At 52.9% G+C, this 21,896-nt stretch overlaps 2 protein-coding genes across 2 annotated transcripts; one reads left to right on the forward strand and one right to left on the reverse strand.

Annotated features, from left to right (window-relative positions):
- Nucleotides 1-908: 908 nt before the first annotated feature.
- NR1H2 (nuclear receptor subfamily 1 group H member 2) lies at nucleotides 909-7,588 on the reverse strand. Its single transcript, XM_081117510.1, has 9 exons — nucleotides 7,455-7,588; nucleotides 6,773-6,834; nucleotides 6,560-6,691; nucleotides 5,980-6,270; nucleotides 5,639-5,898; nucleotides 5,264-5,443; nucleotides 4,507-4,606; nucleotides 1,908-2,116; nucleotides 909-1,518 (listed from the first exon to the last, which is right to left on the reverse strand). Exons 2-9 carry the CDS (start codon nucleotides 6,813-6,815, stop codon nucleotides 1,372-1,374), a joined length of 1,362 nt encoding a protein of 453 aa, XP_080973636.1. The 5' UTR covers nucleotides 6,816-6,834; nucleotides 7,455-7,588; the 3' UTR covers nucleotides 909-1,371.
- A 6,887-nt stretch (nucleotides 7,589-14,475) lies between these two features.
- On the forward strand, nucleotides 14,476-21,509 carry NAPSA (napsin A aspartic peptidase). The gene is made up of 9 exons (XM_081117953.1): nucleotides 14,476-14,806; nucleotides 17,564-17,705; nucleotides 17,789-17,912; nucleotides 18,051-18,169; nucleotides 18,451-18,650; nucleotides 19,269-19,391; nucleotides 19,597-19,741; nucleotides 20,788-20,886; nucleotides 21,077-21,509. The coding sequence occupies exons 1-9, from the start codon at nucleotides 14,736-14,738 to the stop codon at nucleotides 21,314-21,316; spliced, it is 1,263 nt and encodes a 420-aa protein (XP_080974079.1). The 5' UTR covers nucleotides 14,476-14,735; the 3' UTR covers nucleotides 21,317-21,509.
- The last annotated feature ends 387 nt before the right edge of the window (nucleotides 21,510-21,896 follow it).

Below are 21,896 nucleotides of genomic sequence, written 5' to 3' on the forward strand. Positions count from 1 at the left end.
AGCCTCCGCAGCCCCGCCCGCAGACCGCCCGGGCGCTGCCCCCTCCCCGCGGAGGCTGGGCTACCGCGCTCGGGTCCCCGCCCGTCCTCCCGACTCATGGCCTGTAAACTGGACCTGGCGTGGGCCAGGTGCCCCTGTGGGGTGCCCAGGTCACCATTTGTAACCATTATTTCTGCCGTCCTCTCCCCCCCGCCCTATAGAAAACATACCTTTCAGTACCCGGCCCCTCTCTCCAAGCAGAACCCCTTCACCCTCGCCCGGGACTGCCCATTCGGCTCACTGCGAGGGCTCCACGGCCCCCTTCCTTATTCCGAACGCCCCGGGGCCTCACCTTCCAGACCCAGCATGTGCCCTGCAACTTGGGGGCCCAGGCTCCTTGTTCTCATGGTTTAGGTCCCAGCTATGACACGTTCTTTGAGAAGCCTTGCCTTTCTCCTCCGGCAACCCCCCTGCCACCTGCGGCCCCATTAAAGCCCCTATCCCTTCACATACATCCCCAGCTGCCAGCCCTGACTGGTGGCCACCTCTGAGGAGGGACTGTCTTGTTCACTGATGTTGCCAGTGTCTCAAGTTGTTTAGCACATAGGAAATGCTCTACATACTTGTTGGATGAATGACATCTATGTCCCCAGAATGGACACGGGTGGCTTCAGTAAACACTTGTTGACTGAGTGAACGCCCCAGTCCCCTAATCCACTTAAATTCCCCTTGTCTTTCATGAGCTGGCTCCAACTTGCCTTGCACAGGGAGGTGACCCTGAGGCCATTAGGGGCCTCTCCTGGACCCCCCACCAGTGCCTGGTCACTGTGAACACGCCCCCACACATACCAGCCTAGCACCCATCTAAAGGGCCAGTGTCAATAAAGACCCTGGCAGCCCATGCCATCCATCTCTGACTCACTCTGGCTCAGGGCAGGTTTCTATTTGTATTTTATTTTCCTGTTGTTTTTTTTGGTGGTTTTTCTTTTAGTTTTTATTAAATAAAAGGAGCAGAGGGAGAGGCGGCCTGTGGTCTCTCAGGCTGTGGGAGAGAGCCGTGGGCTCTCCCCTCCCTCTGTTCAAGGTGCACTGCGCAGTGGGCTTGAGGTGTAAGCTGGGCGGGGAGGGCAGCTGGAAGTGCTTGGAGAGGTCAGAGGTCAGGGCCTGTGACTCATCCACACTTCCCAGGAAGACTCAGTGGGCAGGCAGGAAGCCTCCTGGGCCCTGACTGGAGCTGATCCTGAGGGCTAAGGGCTGGCAGGGCCAGGGTCTGTGCTCCAAGCCACAAGGTGGGACCCCAGGCTTGGTTCCTTCCCACCCCAGGAGGCAGAAGGGGTGACCATGTCCATTTGTTGGAGGGTGCAGGGCTGTGGGGCAGGGCTGCTGGACCCCTCACTCGTGGACGTCCCAGATCTCAGACAGCAGAGGTGGCAGCTTCTTGTCCTGGAGCCGCAGGGCAAAGACCTGCTCTGAGTGCACGGAGCTCAGTGTGCGCAGGCTCACGAGCTTCATCAGCATGCGAGGGAAGCGCAGCTGGTCCTGTGGGGGGGCAAAATGGAGGTGGGTGCTGGCAGGCCCTGCACTGTCTCTGGTTAGCCCACCAGGACCACGAGGAGGGCCTCCCTCCCCAGGGTGAAACAGGAGAGCCAGTGTGGGCAGAGGCTAGCAAGAGCATGGGGATCCCCACCCGTGTTTGGACTAGGCCTGGCTCCTTAGTGACAGGACAGGGCCCTAAGGACAGGCTCTTCTGGGAGAACACTGGCCAGAGCTCAGAGCGCTGCCAGGGGGGCTGGGGAGTCAGACAAGCCAGGCTCAGACAAGGATGCAAGAGCCCAGCCCCAGGCTGACCCCACACAGGTCTGGACTTGCTGTCCCTCCCCAGACCTCAGGACTGTGTCCACTCTCCCGGAGGGGCTAAGCTCGGGTACCTGTGGCCTCTTGATGCGCGTGTAGGAGAGGAGCGCCTCCACATAGGGCTGCTGCAGGGCCTCCACACGGCTCGGCTCCTGCACGTTGGGCCGGTCGGCTGAGAAGATGTTGATGGCAATGAGGAGGGCGTACTCAGCGTCGTCCAGGCCCAGGCGCCGCATGGCCCGAGAGAACTCGAAGATGGGGTTGATAAACTCCACCTGCAGGCCTGAGGGTGGGAGGAGGCCTGCTAGATAAACACACCCACCCAAAGCCGACCCCCACACCCAGCCCCTGACACTGCCCAGAGGGGTGGGGAAAAGAGCAGCCATTACAGTGATCTCGTCACTTCTGCTCACCTGTGTCCCCACTGAAAGAGTGCCTGGCACAGAGTAGGTGTGCCATGAACCTGGCCTGAGTGAGGGAATGAACAATGAAAGCGGCCTTTATTCAGTATTTTCTACCCTATCACCACCTTTACTTCTTGGCTTCTCAGGACCTCTCCTCAGGAAAAGGAAAGATTTTTAAGCCTACGCCACATTGTGTCACTCCCTGCAGTGGCTTCCAAGGCTCTCAGGGTAAAACCCAAGCTCATTCCCAAGAGTGACTCATTCATTCATTCAGCAAACTTCACTGAGCACCTACTATGTGCCAGGCCCTGAGCAGAGCCATTTATAAGACAAAATCTGTGTTCTGAGGACTTACATTTGGGGTTGAGGGGACAGATGATAGACAAATACGTAGCCTATCCAGCCTGTGAGATAGTGATGAGGTCTAGAAATCAAGGGAATGCAGGGAAGGGTAATGGGAACCGCTCAGGATCATGTCAGCACATTAGACAAGGTGGTCCCTGGAGGGGGACACTGTAGAAAGGCCCCACTGTAGGGTGACCTTTGAGCAGGAACCTGAAGGAGGGGCGGGCGGCAGTTATGAGAAAGTGAGTGTTCCAGGTAGGGTACTACCGTCTGTTCTGCCCCAGCCTACGTGGCTTTTTGAGCCATGAGGCTTTCAGTATTAAAATTGGGAAGGGCCCTGGCCAGGTGGCTCAGTTGGTTGGAGCATTGTCCCGTGCACCAAAAAGTCAGGGTTCGTTCGATCCCTGGTCAGGGTATGTATGGGAGGCAACCAATCAATGTTTCTCTCTCCTTTCCTCTCTCTCTAAAATGAATAAAAACATATCCTCAGGTGAGGATTAAAAAAATAAAAATGGGAAAGAACCAGGAAAGCCAGGATGAGCTGGTCACCCTAGTTCTGAGCAAAGGGACCAAACAAGTACAAAACCTCTGAGGTGGGAACACATTTAGTAGGTTCAAATAAGAGGGAGGAGACCAGTGTGGCTGGAGTAGGGTGAGCAAGGGGAGTGGGCAGGAGATGAGGAGAGACAGGGAATGGAGCCATACTCTGCAGGGCCCACGGTATACTTTTCTCCCAGGGAGATGGGAGCCATGGAGGGTTCTGAGCAGAGGGATGGAAGCTGACTAGGGTGTTAACAGGATCCTTCTGAGTGCTATGTGAAGAGACATATTGGGCAGGGGTGGGGGTGGGAGACCAGTGAGAGACCCCTGCAATGTTCTAGAGTCAACTGAGGCCTGGACTGTGGCAGTGACAGAGGATGGGGGGAAGTGGTGGGACCCCAACCTTTTCTCCAACCTTATCTCTGTGCTCCAGCTGCCTAGGCTTCCTTGTAGTTCCTTAAAACTGTCCAGCTCTTCTCCACCCCAGGGCCTTTGCACATGCTGACATCCTGCCACAAATACTCTCCCTCCGTGCTCCCCTGACAAGCTCTTACTTAAAGGGTTACTGGGACTGTGCTGGGTGATGGGAGGGCCAGGAGTTAGAGGAAGGGAAGATGAGGTTAGAAGCAGACATCTGGGAGTACAGACAGGTGCCCCAGGGAGAGAGCAGGACTTACTGAGGCCTCTGCACATGTAGTTCCCGCTGGGCAATGCTACTCCCACCTCCCTTTTCCTAGGTGGTACCTCTTAGCCCACCATCTAGGTCACACACCCAAGTTAAGTGCTCTTAGAGGGCAGGGACCAGGGTTGCCCTATATAGTTGTGTAGGTTGCACACTTCACAATGGGCTGCAATCCAGCCTCCCTTGGGTGAGACCAGGTTGTGGGAGGAGGGAGTATCTTTTCTTAATTCCCACCAAGATGCCTTATGTGATAGCAGAAGACCTCTGTATCATCCTGCGTTGTGTCCTGCTGTGCAGGGTCAGTGCTCAATAAACGTGCTCTTACCTTTCTGCAAGGGGAACTCAACCCCCACCCCACTTTATTTTATTAATTTTTTAAAAGATTTTTTAATTGAGTTTTAGAGAGAGAGGAAGGGAGAGGGAGAGAGAGAAACATCAATGCGAGAGAGAAGCATCAATAGCTGTCTTCTGCACGCCTCCTACCAGGGATCGAGCCCACAACCTGTGCATGTACCATGACTAGGAATCAAGCCTGAAACCTTTCAGTGCATGAGATGACACTCCAACCAACTGAGCCACATTGGCCAGGGATCACCCTTTAGAGATGAAGAAACAGTCTCAGACAGGGATTCAGCAGCCGAGGTCTCCCAGGCAGCAAGGGCCCCACCCTGCCCCTCTCCCCTAGCCTGCTCTCAGCCATACCTGCACGGTGGAAGTCGTCCTTACTATAGGTGAAGTCCTTCAGGAAAGTAATACACTCAGTCTCATGGTTGTAGCGTCTGGCCGTCTCCAGCAACATGATCTGAGGACAGCAGGGAAAGGGGTAGACAGGGGCATGAGGAATCTCTGTGACCCCTTTAACCACTGGTCCTTCCTCTCCTGGCCTGAATGGGGGGGCCCATCTAGCCAGGATCACCCCTGGTCCCTCTGTCCCCTTCCCACTTCTGTTCTCTCAGCCACAGCAGCTTGCAGTCAGCACACTGGACACTCCAAGCTCTCTCCTTCCTCCAGCTTCAGTGCATACAGCACCTTCCATGCAGGACACCCTCCTCAGACAGTGAGGAGGCACAGGGGAAGGAATTTGTCTGTTTTGTTCACTGACATGTGCCCACCACTTAGAATGGAGCCTGGCATACAGTAGGCACTCAATCCTTATTTGTTACCATTGTTTTGGTTCAAATGTCAACTCCTCTGAATAGCCTTTTTGGCACATTCTCTAAAGTGTATCCCTCCAGCGCAGTCCTCAACTATTCTCAGTCTCAGCCCGTTCCCTTTCTCTCCTCGGCCCATGGGAACTTCTGACGATCTTGTTTAGTATTTGACATTCCTCCACAAAGGCAAGCACTGGAGGAATCCTGCTCATCACTACGCTTCTAGCATCTGTCCTAGCGCTTATCTCTGGGGTTCCTTACAGGCAGGAGGGAAGAGCTGTGCTGAGGATGGGTGGGCTGGCTGTTACCTCAATGGTAGATGCCTTTAGGAGGGCGATCTGGTCCTCACGGCCCAGCTGAAGGAAGCCCGGCACCTGCTTGGCAAAGTCCACAATCTCCTGGACTGAGATGATAGCCAGCTCCGTGAAGTGGGCGAAACGCTGCTGGCGGGCATCGCGAGACTGGGGGTCTGCGCCCAGAGGCCAGGGCTGGGAAACAGGGATGGGGGGTGGGAGGGGCAGAGTTATTCTCAGGACTCCTCTCAAGAACCCAAGGCCATCAGGGCACCTTGAGGCAAAGCCTGCACCCTGAGAGGCCCTCCTCTCCAAGCCCCTGCTCTCTAGAGACTCATCCCCTTCCCATGCCAGGCTTGTCACCCCTCAAGGCTGTGGAAGGGGCAGTACCGTGACTTTGGGCTGGTCGGAGAAGGAGCGTTTGTTGCACTGCAGCTGGGCCGCCACCAACTGCTGGATCATGAGTTCCTGAGCAGCTGTTAACTGGACACCCTCGCCTTCACTGGAGCCCTGGCCACCCCCGTCGGACCCTCCAGGGGAGGCCCCAGGCCCGGAGGCTGCGCTGCTGCTGACTCCTGGTCCTACGGGTGACTGCTGCTGCTGCTGCTTCCGAATCTTCTTTTTCCGGATCTGTTCTTCGGAGAGGACGCCTGTTGGGGAGACGCAGCTTCAGCAGAGGCCCCAGGGCTGGGCAGTGGCCAGGCTGGCACTGCTCCCTCACAGGCACTCACACTGCTCCCTCATCCCGGCCTCCTTGCACTTGCGCAGCCGGCACTGCTGGCACTTGCGTCGCATGAAGGCGTCCATCTGGCAGGTTCCACCACCCCGGCAGGCGTAGCGCCCGGCCCCGCCTCGGACCACACTTCGCCGGAAGAAGCCCTTGCAGCCTTCGCAGCTGAGCACATTGTAGTGGAAGCCAGAGGCCTTGTCCCCGCACACGCGGCACAACTCGTGGCCCAGCATTTTGGGAGCAGGGCCCTTCTTTCGCTTGCGCTCTGGCTCCTCTGCCGGATCTGGGATGACTGGGAAGGGTGGACAGAAGCCATGAGAGAGTCACAGAGAGAAACCAGTCAGAGAGACAGGCCTATAAGAGAGCAGAGGCAAAGAGTGGAGAACAGAGGGTGGCCCAGGGAGATAGCTATTCAGATGGAAAGACCCATCAAAATGAATCAAAATGAGCAGTGTCAAGGAGGAAAAGAAGGAAAAGATCAACAAGCAACAGAAGCCTCCTATCCTCATTTCTGATCCCTTCCTGGATCCCTCCCCCAGCCTCCCACACCAAGTCGCAACTGTCTCTGGGCCCCAGCTCACCCACGCTGCAGGCTGAGCCGGCCCCATCACTGCCTGGGACATCAGGGTCCGGACCCCCAGGCCACGGCTCAGGACGCTCCTCCTTTACGACGGGTTTAGAAGAGGGGGCGCTGGGCTGAGGGGGGACATTTCCTGAGAGAGGGAGGTACAGTGAGTTTCTCCTGACAAGTATGTGATGGGACAGTGGGCTGGGCTGGGAAGGGGTTCACTCACCAGGCAAGGGGGTATTCTGGGAACTCGAGGTAGGGGTGGACATGGTGGGGTCACGGAGCAGCCTGCAAAATACAGGAGGACTGAGAGTCTTGTGGGGCCAGGGAGGTTCAGGTAGGGTCAGCCACAGGTCTTGAGGGGGCCACCTTCCTTCCACTGCTCCCAGACTCCTCCCTTACTGCACACAGAACCCAACCCCAGCCCTCGCTATTCTACGACGCCTCCCCTCCGATTCCAACAAGCCCCGCCCCTCCCGCTCCGGGCCAGCCTCCGGCTTGGCCTCAAGCCAGGTCCTCATCGAGATCCCGCCTCCTCCAGGCCCCGCCCACTACAGGCCCCGCCCTCCTGCTCTTTCCGGGCACTGCCCCTTCTGTTTCAATCCTGCTCCCCGCTCCACTTCTTCCCACTAAGTTTCATCCCACCTCCTCACTCCGTCCCCCCTCGGCCGCGGAAGCAAACCCATCTCATTCAGTCCCGCCTCCCCCCACTGCGCTCCGCCCCCATGCTTTCCACCTCGGTCCCGCCCAACCCCTCCAGGCTCCACCCTCATTCCTCCCATAACTCGCCCCCGATCACTCTGCCCCGCTCCATCAGCACCCTGCCCCCCCCCCCGCCCGCCGGGCCCGCCCCGTCGCCTCCTATCATGCCCCGCCTCCACCTCCTCCATCAAGCTCCGCCCCCACACCTCGCTCCAGGTCCCGCCCCTCTCCGAACACCAGTGGGGGGCGGGGCTCATGGCTGCGCGCGAGGGTCTCGTGGGCGGTCTCTCGCGGGGTCTCCTACTCCCGTTGCCCTGGAAACAGCCGGGGGCGACGCGAGCTACGGAAAGGAGGGGGAGCGGGAGAGAAGGGGCTGAAGAGAGCGGCGCGAGGAGCTCCCGGAATTCCCGGGCGGGGGGCTTCTCCCGCATCTCCCCACACTCGGGTGCACCTGCGTCCGTCCCCTTACTCGGCTTCTCTTCCTCCTCTTCTGTGTCCCCTGCACGCCACCGCCGCTCCGGTCCTCTCAAAAGTAACTTCGCCACTTCTTCCGGCAACCCCACTGTGCGTCACTTCCGGAAGGGGGAGGGGAGTGGGGTGACGGGCTTCCGGCCTGCCTAGAACTAGTTGAATTGCTTGCCCTGCAGGGAGCTCGTGCACCCCCTGGAAGTTTACCGTCCGCGGTGACTCCCCTGGAGGCAGGCCCAGGAGTTCGGGACCATTCGATCAAACGTGCCCAGTGCCAGCCTTGCTGCGGGGCGTCCAGGGCACCTCTAGGCTCCTGGCAAGAGATGACTTGGCATAAATCTCCCCAGTTCTCGCTCCTTCTCGCACAGGGCTGAGTTGAAGCACGTTGTCCCTTTTTGGTTGGTATATAGGTTTTCTGATTTTGGAGTTATATTACAAACCTTGACCCAGAACAAAAATATTTTTAATATAACTTGGTGATAAGAGGAATAAAAGGAAATGCTGTAGCTTTTCCCTACCCAAAAGATACAACTGATAGCTTTTCAAGAAAACTCAGAAAGCTTGAACGGATAAAAGATGGAAGTTGCTCCAAAGTCTTTCCCCCCCATGACGATCTGATTTATATTGAGCGTATATGCATTTTTAAAAATGGGAATGGACGACCCATGATTTTTGTAGCTTGTTTAGTCCATGTGGCATGGCCTTGAAGCTGTGGAATTTTTCTTCTGAGGATGCTACCCTTAAAACGAGTGGTTAAGGAGGGCATCAGGGGATGGCTGAACGCATTTCTCTGCTACTTTCTGTGTAATGTTAAGCCAAGCTATTTACCTTCCTTGTGTCTTCGTTTCTTCATCTATAAACTGGGAGCAAGAGTTCATCTCATTGTCACTATGATTAACTGAAGTAAAACGCATGAACTGGGCCAAGCTCAAATAAGGAGCCCAGTATGTTGGAGCTGTGCTTATTCTTACGGATGTTAAAGTTGTTTTTAACTTTTCGCTACTAGAACAGTGCAAAGGGCTGAAATAGACTGAAGGTGAATTGCAACAGTTTTGGAGGCAAGTCCATATCAGTCTCAGTTGACCTATCTGTAAAATGGGGAAAATTATTTATATTTCTTATTGAGGCAGGATAGTAAGAAGCTAGGAAAATTGGCAAGTGGAATGAGGAAACTGAAACAGCTGAACAAGCTGGCAGAGCAATTTACAACAGATACAGAAGGTCACCAAGGTGGAAAGCCCTGGGTGCCTAACAAAAGGTGAAACTGGTGCTGACCCTGGCCCCCAGGTGGCCTGTCCTCCCCTGACATATCTTTGGCCACGGGTTTTTGACTCCCTTGACCCCTCCTCGCTAGAGATAACATCTAGACCTCAGTTGTATTTCAGCTTCAGGCCCAGAAAAGCAGCACAACCAGGCCAGCAACACCAGGACCAGTTGCAATGACTAATCACCCCCTGCCCTGGCGCCGGCCAATCAGTGGAGACCACGACTCTAAAAGGATACACCTGGAAAAGCTGATGAATATTCTATTGACATCTTTCCCTAAGACCTCCCCTAAACTCCCTGTCTTTAAAACCCTCAAGACTAAGGACCCAGCCTGCACTTCCCCTCCAGAGAGCGCGCCCAAGCCTTTCCTTTTCCTCCTTTCTTCCCCCACAGGCGTGCGTCTCCTAAATTTTAAGGGACTCCCCCTCATGAGACTTGCAACCAGGGGAGCATGGGCAGTGGCAGCTCGTCCTGAGCTAACCCTGAACCTGTCCCCAAGGCCCCCTCTTCTCTAACTCTCCAGTGAGCTGACAGGAGCCCAACCTTGGCTCATTTCTTTCCTATAGCATTTCTAGAGAACCAAAGCAGCCCCGCCTAGGCTCTCTCCTAGGCTCTATCCTAAGCCCTTCCTTGTTTTAATAAACATCCTCTCAGCTTTAATAAACATCCTCTCAAAATCACCTGGACTTGTGTTGTGGAATCTTCCTTGCATGAAGTCAAGAGCCCACACACTATAGGCCAAACCTGCTCCAGCCTGGTCCCTATCCTGTCCGGTAACATTATGAAGGGTGTGAAGGTTTAGGACAGGCAGTGCCTGTCATATCTAAGCATCCAACCAGTTTTGTTATCTGAACCTAATTACAGACCAATGTTCTCATTTATCACTGACTTAAATATCCCCTAATTTTCTGTAACAGCTTTATTGAGATACAATTTATATACCCATACAATTCACCCTTTTAAAAAAATCCTCACCCGAGGACATACTTAAAAGAGAGGAAGGGGGTGAGAGAGAGAAAGAGAGAGAGAGACATCAATATGAGAGAAACATGGATTGGCTGCCTTCCATAGGTGCCCAGACCGGGCATGGAACCCACAGCCAGGTATGTGCCCTGATCAGGAATTGAACTGGCAACCTTTCGGTGCAGGGGATGACACTCCAACCAACTGAGCCACTCTGGCTGGGCTATAATTCATTTCACCCATTTAAAGTGTACAATTTGCCTTGCTCTCGTGGCTCAGCGATTGAGCATCAACCTAGGATCCAGGAGATTGCGGTTCAATTCCTGGTCAGGGCACATGCCGGGGTTGCGGGCTCGATCCCCAGTCGGGGGTGTGCGGGAGGCAGTGGATCAATGACTCTCTCATCATTGATGTTTCTAACTCTCACTCTCCCCCTTCCTTTCTCTGAAATCAATAAAGACATATTTAAGTATACATATATGTAAAGATTTTCTGAAAATTTATGTTGAAATTTACGTGAAAAAACACATATAACTTATCAATTCACATAAAATAGGCTATCAGGAAATATTTTCCCAGTACTGAATAGGGGATAATCACAAATTTACATTTCTAGCTGTTAGGAATATGCTTCGTAAAGTTTGAACAAGTCTTACAACATAAAATGAAATAGTCTTAAAAAAAATGAAACTCTTGGTAGTGGGGAAGAGTGGATCATGGCTGGGAAAATAGGCCCACAGCACCACCGTGTGGCCATTGGGGAATTTGCAGGCTGGGCTCGATGGTGCAGAACCCAGGGGGAGTGGATTCTGAAGGATCAGGATAGTCTTCCAGCTGTTGAGACACAGGAGGGGGAGATGTGGTGAAAGTTACTCTAGAGAAGCTGACTGCGTGTGCGTGCCAGGGAAATCCTCCACTGGTGCTCAAAGTGGGTTGTTAAAAGTATTTACCGAGCATTTGCTAGATGCCAGGCACTGTCCTAGGTTCTAGGGACACAGTGGCAAATGAAACTGACCAAGATCCCTGCCCTTGTGGAGATTAGATTCTAATGGGAAACAGGCATTAAAGGTAATAAGTAAATTACCAGTATAGGCACTATCACTGATTCTAACATGTACATGGCTTACAGTTGATGACATCTTAGAGTTAATGGAATGTTAGAAAGCCGTAAGCCTATGACAAACATAGATCAAGGTAAAGGAGAGAATGGCTGCCATGTACAATAGGGTGGTCAGAGTTGACTGCACTAAGAAGGTGACATTGAAGCAAAAATTTGAAGGAGGAGACGGAGTAGGGTTTTCTGGAGGGAAAACATTCAGGCAGAAGAGCCTGTGAAAAGGTCCTGAGGCAGGAGAATGTCTGGGGGGGTTGAGGAAAAGCAAGGAAGCCAATGTGGCTAAATTGGAGTGACAGAGGCAGAGAGGGAAGAGCTGACATCAGAGAGGCAATGGGACCAAGTCATATAGGGCCTTTCAATTCTGTAATGCCATCGGTACCTCTGGTCCTTTGACCCCACTCATTTTTTCTCTCTGTTTTCTTCACCTCCTCTCCTGTCTCACTTCCTTCTTTAGAAGTATAGATTCTGTGGTCAGCCACCATAATCGTGTCCTTGCGCACACAGTGTTAACTCCTGTGCTCTTTCTCCCTCTATTGTACTTGTCTGATGAAAATAAACTCTCTGCCTTCTCTGTGCCTCTTTTCACCCACCTGAGCTTGTGAGTAGACACACTTCAGACATGTGACTGCGAAAATCAAGTGGACACTCAGAACCAACCCACGGTTTTCTTCTCCAGTCTCTAAGAAATCATTTTCTCACTCTCTCTCTAACCTCCAGCACCCCTTCCCCTCTTCATTCTCACTTCTTCTTTTGCTGAAAGAAATAGAAGCTATCAGAAGGAAATTTCTCTATGCTTACCCCAGGGATATTCTTAGTTCGCCCGCAGAGGAACTCACACTGCGGCCATGGCCATGTTTGGACAAGCTGTAAGAGGCCAGCCCCTCCACTCAGGCACTGACTCTCTTCTCCTCTCCCTACTCAAAACTTTCCATCTTATAATATTTCCTCCTCTCTCTTGTGTAATTATTTGTACAACCCTTGAGGCTTTGTTCCCTTAGGATCCCCCTGAATGTCCACCCTTCCTCATGGTGCTGCTGAGGGAGCTTTCTGAAACTTGGGGATCTTAGACCCACTTCTCTTTCTGGGACCCCCTTCTTTGTAACTCCATCCTTGAAGATCCCTTTCCTCCAGGGTCCACCAAAGGGACTTTCCTGCTATATCATCCTAAAAAAAACACCCAAGTTCAAGAGTTGGGGCCCCAATCATCTCGAAAGCAGATCCTCCAGTCTTAGTGAAGCCTTCAGATGATGGCAGCCTCAGCTGACATCTGTCTGCAACCCCGTGGCCAAGGTTCATTCAAATTTCTAACTCAGGGAGGTCACAAAAGATAATGTGATTATTTCTCTCTTAAACCACTCACTTTGGGGGTGGTTTGTTACACAGCATTAGCTGACTACTACACCCACCCAAGTCTGCTTTTCTTTAGGTTTTGCCAGTTCTTGTAAATGGCACTTACAGAGTTGTAATAATGTAAACATTCAATTGTTTTTCTGGCAATCATCTCTATATTTATTTTTTAAACTTTTTTCTGTGATAAAACTTACTGACAGTAAAATGTGAAATCTTAAATGGACAGCTCGATAAATCTTTACAATGTATACACCCATGTAACTGACACTCAGATTGAGGTAATCTCCCCAGCGCCCCTGAAGCCTCCCTTGTGCCCCCTTCTAACCCCTAACCTTACCAAAGGATCACCACTGTCCCCAATTCTATAACTATAGCTTCTTTTTGCCTGCTCTTGGACTTAGCATGAATGGAATGATACAGTGTTTTAATTTGTTTGGGCTGCTATAACAAGCTACCATAAAGCAAAACAAAACAAAACACCCCACAAAATATCATAGACTGGGTGGTTCATAAATAAGACAAACTTACCTCTAGCGGTTCTGGAGGCTGGGAAGTTCCAGGTCAAGGGCCCATTAGGTGTCTGGTGAGAGCCTGCCTCCTGGCTATAGACAGCCATCTCTGCACTGTGCCCTCACATGGCAGAAGGTGTAAGGGGACTCTCTGGGGTCTATTTCATAGGGGCACTAATCCCATTCACGAGGGCTCCACCTTCATGACCTAACCAATCCCCAAAGGCCCCACCTCCAAATACCGTCTTGTTGGGGGCTGGGTTTTAACACATGAATTCGGGGGTGGACACAAACATTCAGTCCATAGCCAACACAACAGTATGTACTCTTGTGTCTGAGTTCTTCACCTCTCATTACATCTGTGAAAGTTACCCAAGTTGTTGTGTGAGTTACCAGCTCTCTCTTCATTCCGGAGTAGGAATCCACTGAATGAATGCATACCACGGTACGTCTATTCTTATGCTGATAGACGTGCCAGTTGTTTCCAGTTTGGGGCTATGGCAACTAATGTTGCCATAAACATCTTCTGTATATCTTTTGATGACACAAGTACTTATTTCTCTTGGGCACACGCAGGAGCAGAATTGCTGGGTCACGGGCTATGCTATGTTCAGCTAGACACTACCAGCCATTTTCCCCAAAATGCGCATGCTATTTTACATTCCCACCTGCAGTGTATCAGAGTTCCAGGGGCTCCACTTCCTCACCAGCACTTGTCATTGTCAGTTGGTTTTGTTTGTTTGTTCGTTCAGTGTTAGCCATTCTGGCGAGAGTGGTATCGCATTGAGATTTTAATAGGCATTTCCCTTGATGAGAAATGGTAAATTGATCTAACCCCAATTCTCACAGATCAATGCTAAAGAGGAAAGGGAAAGTGTGTGTAAGAAGTGTGGGCAGAGGGAGGAAAGAGCATTAAATCTTTATTTTCCATAGTGGGAGGGCAGAGGGTCATGTGCAACACTGATAAATCAAGAAGCAGCAATACAAGTATGTTCCTTAGAGACATGGAGATAGAGCCGAAACGATCAGCTAAAAGAGATGAAAGCAGCTGCTTCTCGGGAGGGGAAAAATGGGAAGAGGAGTGTTGGGGGATTTCTTTATCATAAGTCTTCTAGAATGAAGGTTTTGGGGTTTTTAAAATTTTTCATATATTGGTTTGAGAGTGAGAGAGAAACATGGATCTGTTGTTCCACCTACTGACGCATCACTGGCTGATTCTCCCACGTGCCCTGGCCAGGGGTCAGACCCGCAACCTTGGCATTTCCGCACGATGCTCCGACCAACCGAGCTAGCCGGCCAGGGCTATGCTTTTTCGATGGTGGTGGGGCTAGGGGCGATTTTTATTTGCTTTTCTTAGGGGGTCCTGATGCTCTCAAGGTCCCACTGGATTTGGGGAAGGCGGACCGCAGGTCTGGTCCCCTCTCCCTTCCCCCGGCCCTTTTATCAACACCCTGCCCATCCCTTCAGTGGCTCAAGAAGCCCTTGTGGTTAATGAGTCTCAGTAAAAGGAAGTGAAAGTTATAAGTAAAAGCGATAGCAGCTGAAAGAGGGGGCTGGGGACGCAGGAGGCCCCCACGGTCACCGCCGCGCGGGGGGAGCAAGGCGCTGCGGAGCCGCCCGACGACGCGTCTGCAGGTCTCCAACAGCGCTCCACACGTCGCTTCAGAAATATCGCCCGCTCCCTCCCGCGGCCCCCACGGCGGACCTCAGGCCGCGGTCACCGCGGACACCCGGGGGTGGGCGGTGAACAGGGCGGGGCCTCTGGGGACAGAAAACCGAGCTGCAGGCCGTCGGGGCCCGCTGGCGCCCCAGAGATGCCTCTGCCGCCAGCGCTGCTGCTGCTGCTGCTGCTGACCCCGGAGCCCGCGGGGGCCACGCTGACCCGGTACCGGGGACCCCCCCCCACCCCTGGGACGGACCCTCCCCTCCTCGCCCTTCGGGCCTGGGGCGCCCCAGCTCGGGGACTCTCAACCCTGGCGCCCCAGGACTCACGACTGCTTCCCAGGCTCCAACCTGGGTTCCCCTGCCCCCAACTCCTCCAGCCCCCAACCCTGGATGGGGACCCCGCCCCCTCCTCGGTACCTGTTTTGTGGGAGAGCCCCATGAGCTCCAGCCGTGCGACACACCTCCCCCCACGGGCAGATCGCCCAGACCTCGGTCTGTGACCTGAACGGAGGCTCCCTCAGAGTCGCGTCTTCCAGGCTGTTTAGGTCTCAATGAGTCCAGTTTGGGGGACCCCCAACGATCTCCCCTCATCTGACCACTGCTGCCCCCATCTCTCCCTCTCTCTGCTCTCCTCACCTGCTGAACCTCTGGGTGGGGGAGGGGGAGACACTCTTCCAGGAACCCCACTGAACGTTCCTGAGCCCCTCAGGGACCCAGTCAGGGTGGGGAGGGGGCAAAGCTGTGAGTGGGGGGCAGGGCCCCGAGGAGTGACTGCGGGGGTGCAGAAAAGACCACTGCAGCCCTGGCTGGCGTGGCTCAGTGGTTAGAGTGTCGGCCAGAGCACCGAAGGGTCATGGGCTCAATTCCCGGTCAAGGGCATGTCCCTGGGTTGCAGGTTCAATCCCCAGTCCCGGCAGCGCACACGCGAGAGCCAACCAGTCAATGTCTCTCTCTCCCCCCTTCCACTCTCTAAAGATCAATGGGGGGAAAATCCTTGGATGAAGGTTAACTATACACACACACACACACATATCTATATACCTATCTACCTATATATGTGTGTGTGTGTGTATTATATATATATATATAATCACTGCACACAGGTTTGCTAACCCGCTTGGGTGACCTAATAGATCATGGCCATTATTGCCCAAGTCCATAAAGAGTGATCCCGAGAGTTGTCCCAGGACCCACAGCAACGCATGCCCCAGGAACTTGTTTAGAGATGCAAGTTCTCAGGCTCCCCTCCAGATCTGCTCCATCAGAAACTGAGCATTCCAAATTTTAACCAGCCTTCCAGGTGGTGGCTGGCAAACACTCAACTCGAAGGCCAAACCCAGCCTGCCACCTGTTTTTGCAAATAAAGTTGAGTGGAACCCAGCCATGTTCATTCGTGGACATGTTGTCTGTGGCTCTTTCACGCTATGCTGACAGAATTGAGGGGCTGCTACGGCCTGAAAAGCCTTTACCAAAAAAAAATTTGCCATCACCCCCCCCCCCTTCGAGATGACCCTGATTCACACTCAATTTTGAGAAACGCAGACACAGAGAGCATTCTCCTTGCTGGCAGTCAGATGGGTTCCATTTTATACAGGTTCCATAGCAGAGCAGAGCCACACCCAGTGGTAGTCTCCAGTTCTCAAAATTAGACACAGCCTCATAAACACATCTTTGCACACTTGTCCCAAGATCTCCTGTGGATGAAATTTCTAGAACTGAAACTGAGTTGGACTAGATGGTGTGTAAATTTTAAGGCTCATGATACATATTAACAAACCACACTTCAGGAAGTCTGTATCAATCTACACCCCCTAGCCTACAGGGAGTTTTCCTAGTTATTTGCCAATCTGCATGGTGTATTTTTCGTTGACGATGATTGGGGGTTGAACAGCTTTCCATGCTGCTGTTTATACTTCTTTTATAAATTACCTGCTTATGTCCTTTGCCCATTTCCCTAAGGCATGTTGAGAACTGTGAAGTTAGCTTGACACAGTTTCATGGCTGCTTGTAGAAGACATGAGACTCCCAGGTCAGAGACAAAAGACAGTTTGTTACTCCCAGCAATAGGAGTAGCCTGAATATCAGCATTTGTGTCCGTTTTTTGAACTCCAGTTCCCACAGGGTGAAGTGCAGTGAGGTGCATTACAGGAGAGGAACCCTAAGCTTAGGGAACTTGAATTTTTTATAATGGATCATAAATCTGCCTGCTCTTTGGTCCAGGGAGTTGTGGGGGGCGCTATCTCTCTTCCAAGGATGTTCACTAAACAAAATCCTTGACAAGACAGTCTGGACAAAGGCAGTCAGTGCCTCTGCAAAAATGTGAGAGGCCCATGGAAACTGTCTCCCAGCGCTGGATTGTCTTATTTATTTAAAGAAGTTTACAACTTTAGAGTCACCCTCATCAATATTCCCATGATTTCTGATCTTGGCATCATGCTTAGAAAAGCCTTTCTCTTCCCAGAGTTACTTAAACATTTTACTTCCTTCCAGTGCTCTGACAATTTTACATTTCACATCAAGTTGTCGATATATCTGGAATGTATTTTAGTGTAAAAAGTGAAATTGGGATTTAGTGCTTATATTTCCCCCTCCCCCAATGGTGGGGGGAATAGTTTTCAACACCACAAACTACAAGCATGCGGGGTTTTGTTTTGTTTTACAAAGGCTAGTTTTATGTTAGGGTCTTTGGAAAACTTTGTGAGCACCCACTCCTGGGAATGGCGTATTTTACATTATTTGGAATGTCTCTAGGAAAGCTTTTGGGGAAGGTCTGTTTCCGTTTGTTTGCTCTTGTAGAGTCTTGGAGAATTTTGTCATCATGGTCTGGTAGGGCCTCCTGGAAGGCTGTCCTTGTAGGGTCTGGCTGTTACTGTATATAGGGCCAGGAAGATATCACCATATTCTATTTGGGAAAGACTGTGATAGAAGGTCCATAGGAAGGACAGCTTCCTAGCTGTCAGCATTCTCCTCCCTACAGGATCCCTCTTCGCCGGGTCTACACTGGAAGTAGGACCCTGAACCCGCTGAGGGGATGGGCGAACCCAGAAGAGCCCCTCAGGCTGGCGGCCCCATCCCCTGGGGGCAAGCCCGCTTTTGTGCCTCTCTTGGATTACATGAAGGTGAGTCACAGCCCCATACCGTTCCGCTCTCCTGCCCTCAAGTCAAGTTCTTCATTCACCCTCTCTCCATTTTTTGCCACCAGGTCCAGTATTATGGGAAAATTGGGCTGGGGACGCCCCCACAAAACTTCTCTGTTGTCTTTGACACTGGCTCTTCCAATCTCTGGGTCCCATCCAGGAGATGCAGCTTCTTCAGTCTGCCCTGCTGTGAGCTTTTGTGGGGTAGTGGGGTAGGATAAGGTTGAGTGGGACTGAAGGGAGAAGGGGGGGCTAGGGGATTTTTGAGGTGCACTCATGAGGGAGACTCTGCTCCCCCAGTGACAGATCCCTGACCTTCTGACCTAGGGTTCCACCACCGCTTCAACCCCAAAGCCTCCAGCTCCTTTAAGTCCAATGGAACCAAGTTTGCCATTCAATACGGAACTGGGCGGCTAAAAGGCATCCTGAGTGAGGACAAGCTGGCGGTAGGTGACCTTTGGCCCCAAGAAGGCTTGACCCCGGGAGAACCCCAATGTCTAAGATGATCTGGCTTAGGGAGGGGCTTGAGGAGGCTGAGCTTCCTGAGCAAATGGATGGGGCTTCCCAAGCCTGGTGGTGGGCTTCCTGGGTAAAGGGGCTGGAATCCTTAACTGGGGAGGTGAAGCTTCCTAGGCAGCTGGGATTCAGGCCCTGGTTAGGGCCCTCTCAGGAATATATGGGAAATGCCCTCCCAGAAATAACTTGCCCCATTTGAATCTTCCCCTAGATTGGGGGGATCACGAATGCAACAGTGATTTTCGGGGAGGCTCTGTGGGAGCCCAGCCTGGTGTTCCTTTTTGGCCACTTTGATGGGATATTGGGTCTCGGTTTTCCCATTCTGGCCGTGGGAGGAGTTCAGCCGCCACTGGATACACTGGTGGACCAAGGTCTACTGGATAAGCCTGTCTTCTCTTTCTACCTCAACAGGTAATGGGGGAGGGTCTACCTTCCTGTAAGTCCTAGCCCCAAGGAGGAAGCTCTGCTGGCCTTCAGGAAGTCCCAATAAAGGAAGGCCCACCCTTCATTCAGGAAATTGCTGAGCTCCTCTCTATTTAGGAAGTCATCCACCCAACCCAGGAAGTTCACCTCCCAGTATAAGAAACACCTGAACCCTATTTATAAGTTCCACTCACTAAGCAACACTTTAAGATATACTAAAGAAGCTAACCATCAGTTTAAAAAAAACCCCTCCATTATTTCCAAATCAAATCAGGAAATTTTCCAACTCAAATGAGGAAGATTTGAGGTCTTGCTCCCTGGCATATGTCCTCAGTTTGGGCTCAAATACACTCTTATTAAAACCCCGGGAAGTTCTACCTTCCACAGCCAAGTCAGGAAGTCCCACTCCTGCTCCAGGAAGCCTGCAAGACCATAAAATCCCCATCTCCATCTTCCTTCCAGTCCCAACATCTAGGCCCTGCCTGTGTCTCACTGCCCCACCTAGAACCCAGAAACCAAACCATTGGCAGGAAGTCCCTTCCTTAGTCACTCCTGGGGCTGGCAGGGCAAACTCTGGTGACGCTGATAGCACTCTCGTCTCTGCAGGGACCCTAAAGAGGTCGATGGAGGAGAGCTGGTTCTGGGTGGCTCAGACCCAGCACACTACATCCCGCCTCTCACCTACGTGCCAGTCACAGTCCCTGCCTATTGGCAGATCCACATGGAGCGGTGAGGGACCTGGCCTTCTAGGTTGGCAGGGGTGGCTGGAGACTGATCTCCAGTGTCCTGGAGGGAAGGGAGCTGGTGACCTGGACTCCTGGGTCTAAGGGAGAAAGAGACTGAAGGCCTGGACTCCTGGGTCTGAGGGAAGGGGGGTTGGGGGCCTGGACTCCTGGAACACTGGCTCTAATGACTGCCCACTTCTGAATTACAGTGTGAAGGTGGGCACAGGGCTGACTCTTTGTGCCCAGGGCTGTGCTGCCATTCTGGACACAGGCACATCTCTCATCACGGGACCCTCTGAGGAGATCCGGGCCCTGCATACAGCTGTCGGAGGGGGATTCCCCATGTTGGGAATAGTAAGAACCCAGTGCCTGGTGGGGGGAGGCTGATACGGGTTTAATGGCAGAACCTGGGGAGGATGCTTGGGTCTGAGGGTAGGAATCAGGTGGCCAGGAGGTATTCCAGAGCAAAAGGCACTGGACACTGTGAGTGACAGGCTGTGGGAAGTGGGCAGAAACGAGGACACCTCCTAAATGTCTACATTGAGAGACTCAGTGGATGGGAGGAGACGATGACAGGTCTATTCAGGACTGGATGGGAGTGAGAAGGCTAGGGGACCTGGGGACCTCTCAAGGAGGTGTGGAAGCAGCTCAGATGTCATATTTAGGGGCCATCAGCCCTCAGACAGTGATCACAGCCATGGAGAGGTGAGCCCTCCCAGGAGACAGAAGAGGTCCCAGGAACATCCTTGGGGAACACCCACGAAGGAGCACCTGGAGAGTGTAGGCTCACAAAAACCACACAAAGCGTGTTTCAAGCATGGAGTGGGGGTCGGTGCAACATAAGAGTGGCCACCCACTTCCACCTCCAGCCCTGCAGTGTCCTGGCAGGGGCAGGGTCCTTCCAGGTCTGAATTTCTGTGACTCCTCACTGTGCTCTTTGGGACTTCTGAGAGGGTGGAGAAAACTCAGCTCCTGGGGTTCCAAGTCAAATGCCTAGGACATATGCAGGCCTGTAATGAGCCAAAGGAACCACGCAGATCACGGTGGTTGTGACCATGGGTTGCACAGGTTGGAATCCAGCTCTGCCATTGACTGGCTGGCTGTGTTATCTTGGACACATCGCTTAACATTCCTCGGCCTCAGTTTCCTAGTCTCTAAAATAGGGTTACTAATACTTCTTCGGTGTGCTGTGAGGCCTGAATCAATAAATCCACTTAAGATGCTTAGAAGAATGCTTTGATGCCTGTCGCTGCTGTCGACTCTCCTTCCAGAGTGTTATACACTAATGCTGCTCGCTCACCTTTTCCTGTCTTCGAAACAAGGTCATCACATGGGTCTTTCAGGAAGATAAACTTCCTGGGTTATTAATAACATCTCCGCGTGTGTCTCTTCTGCCTCAGTACATCGTCGAGTGCTCGATCATCTCAACGCTGCCTCCAGTCTCCTTCAACCTTGGGGGCGCCTGGTTTAACCTCACCTCCGAGGACTACGTCATCCAGGTAAGGCGCTGTCTCAAAGACGTCGGAGGGACGGGCCAGTGGGGGTTTGCGAGGGTGGAGCTGGGAGCGAGCAGGGGCCACAGAAACCTTTATTGTGCCCGGGGTAGTGGGCGGGCTGGGGCTTTGTCTCCCAGGAAAGAAGAGGGCTCGGTAGGCTCGACGCCCAGCGGCCCTGCTTGTCGCCCTGCAGATCGCTCGGGGTGGCTCCCGCCTCTGCTTCCTTGGCTTCCAGGCCCTGGACTTGCCTCCGCCGGCAGGGCCCCTCTGGATCCTCGGCGACGTCTTCTTGCGCAGCTACGTGGCGGTCTTCGACCGTGGGAACCTGAAAGAAGGCGCCCGAGTGGGGCTGGCGCGCGCTCGCCCGCCTGGCGCGGGACCTCCGGGCGGTGGGTCCACGCAGGCGCAGTTCTCCGGCGGACGCCCGGGTTAGACGCATGCGCATCGGGTGATCGCCAAGGTCCCGCTACTCTGTAAAAACTCGCTATTTCCTTTGAACCTAGCTGAGTCGCCTTTTTATTTTTTTTTTAAGTGCGTGATTTTTGGAGAGAAAAACTAGTGTCCAGCTCTCTGTAGTCAAGGAAAAGAAAGATAAAGGTATTGCTCCTTTTCTTCAGGGCTCATATACTGGTGTGAATGCTTTGTACTACAAATCCCATGGAGCCCTTCGCCTACACTGCCTCTCGTCAAAGGCGCCCAGCACCGCGGAGCATCACGGACGTTGTAGTCTAGGCCGTATTCACGGCAGCGGGGGCGGGCGCAGACACAACTTGCGTGGGAGGCGACAGGTCGCGACAGCTGCGACAGGTGGCAATGGGGGTTGGCTGAAATCGTAATGGGTTTTCCAATTCTTGCTTTAAGGGGAGGAGAGAGCGTTCCCGCAGACTTCATCTCCAGCTCCTCCTCTCTCCTCTTGGGTTCCCGGACCCCCGGGTCCGCCGTAAAGGCGGGGCTTGACGACCCCGGGTTGCGGGGAGCTGTGCCGCCACTCCTTCTTGGGCGGTGATGTCACT

This window comes from Miniopterus schreibersii (genome assembly GCF_964146895.1).
Source record: "Miniopterus schreibersii genome assembly, chromosome: 18".
Classification (NCBI taxonomy): Eukaryota; Metazoa; Chordata; class Mammalia; order Chiroptera; family Miniopteridae; genus Miniopterus; species Miniopterus schreibersii.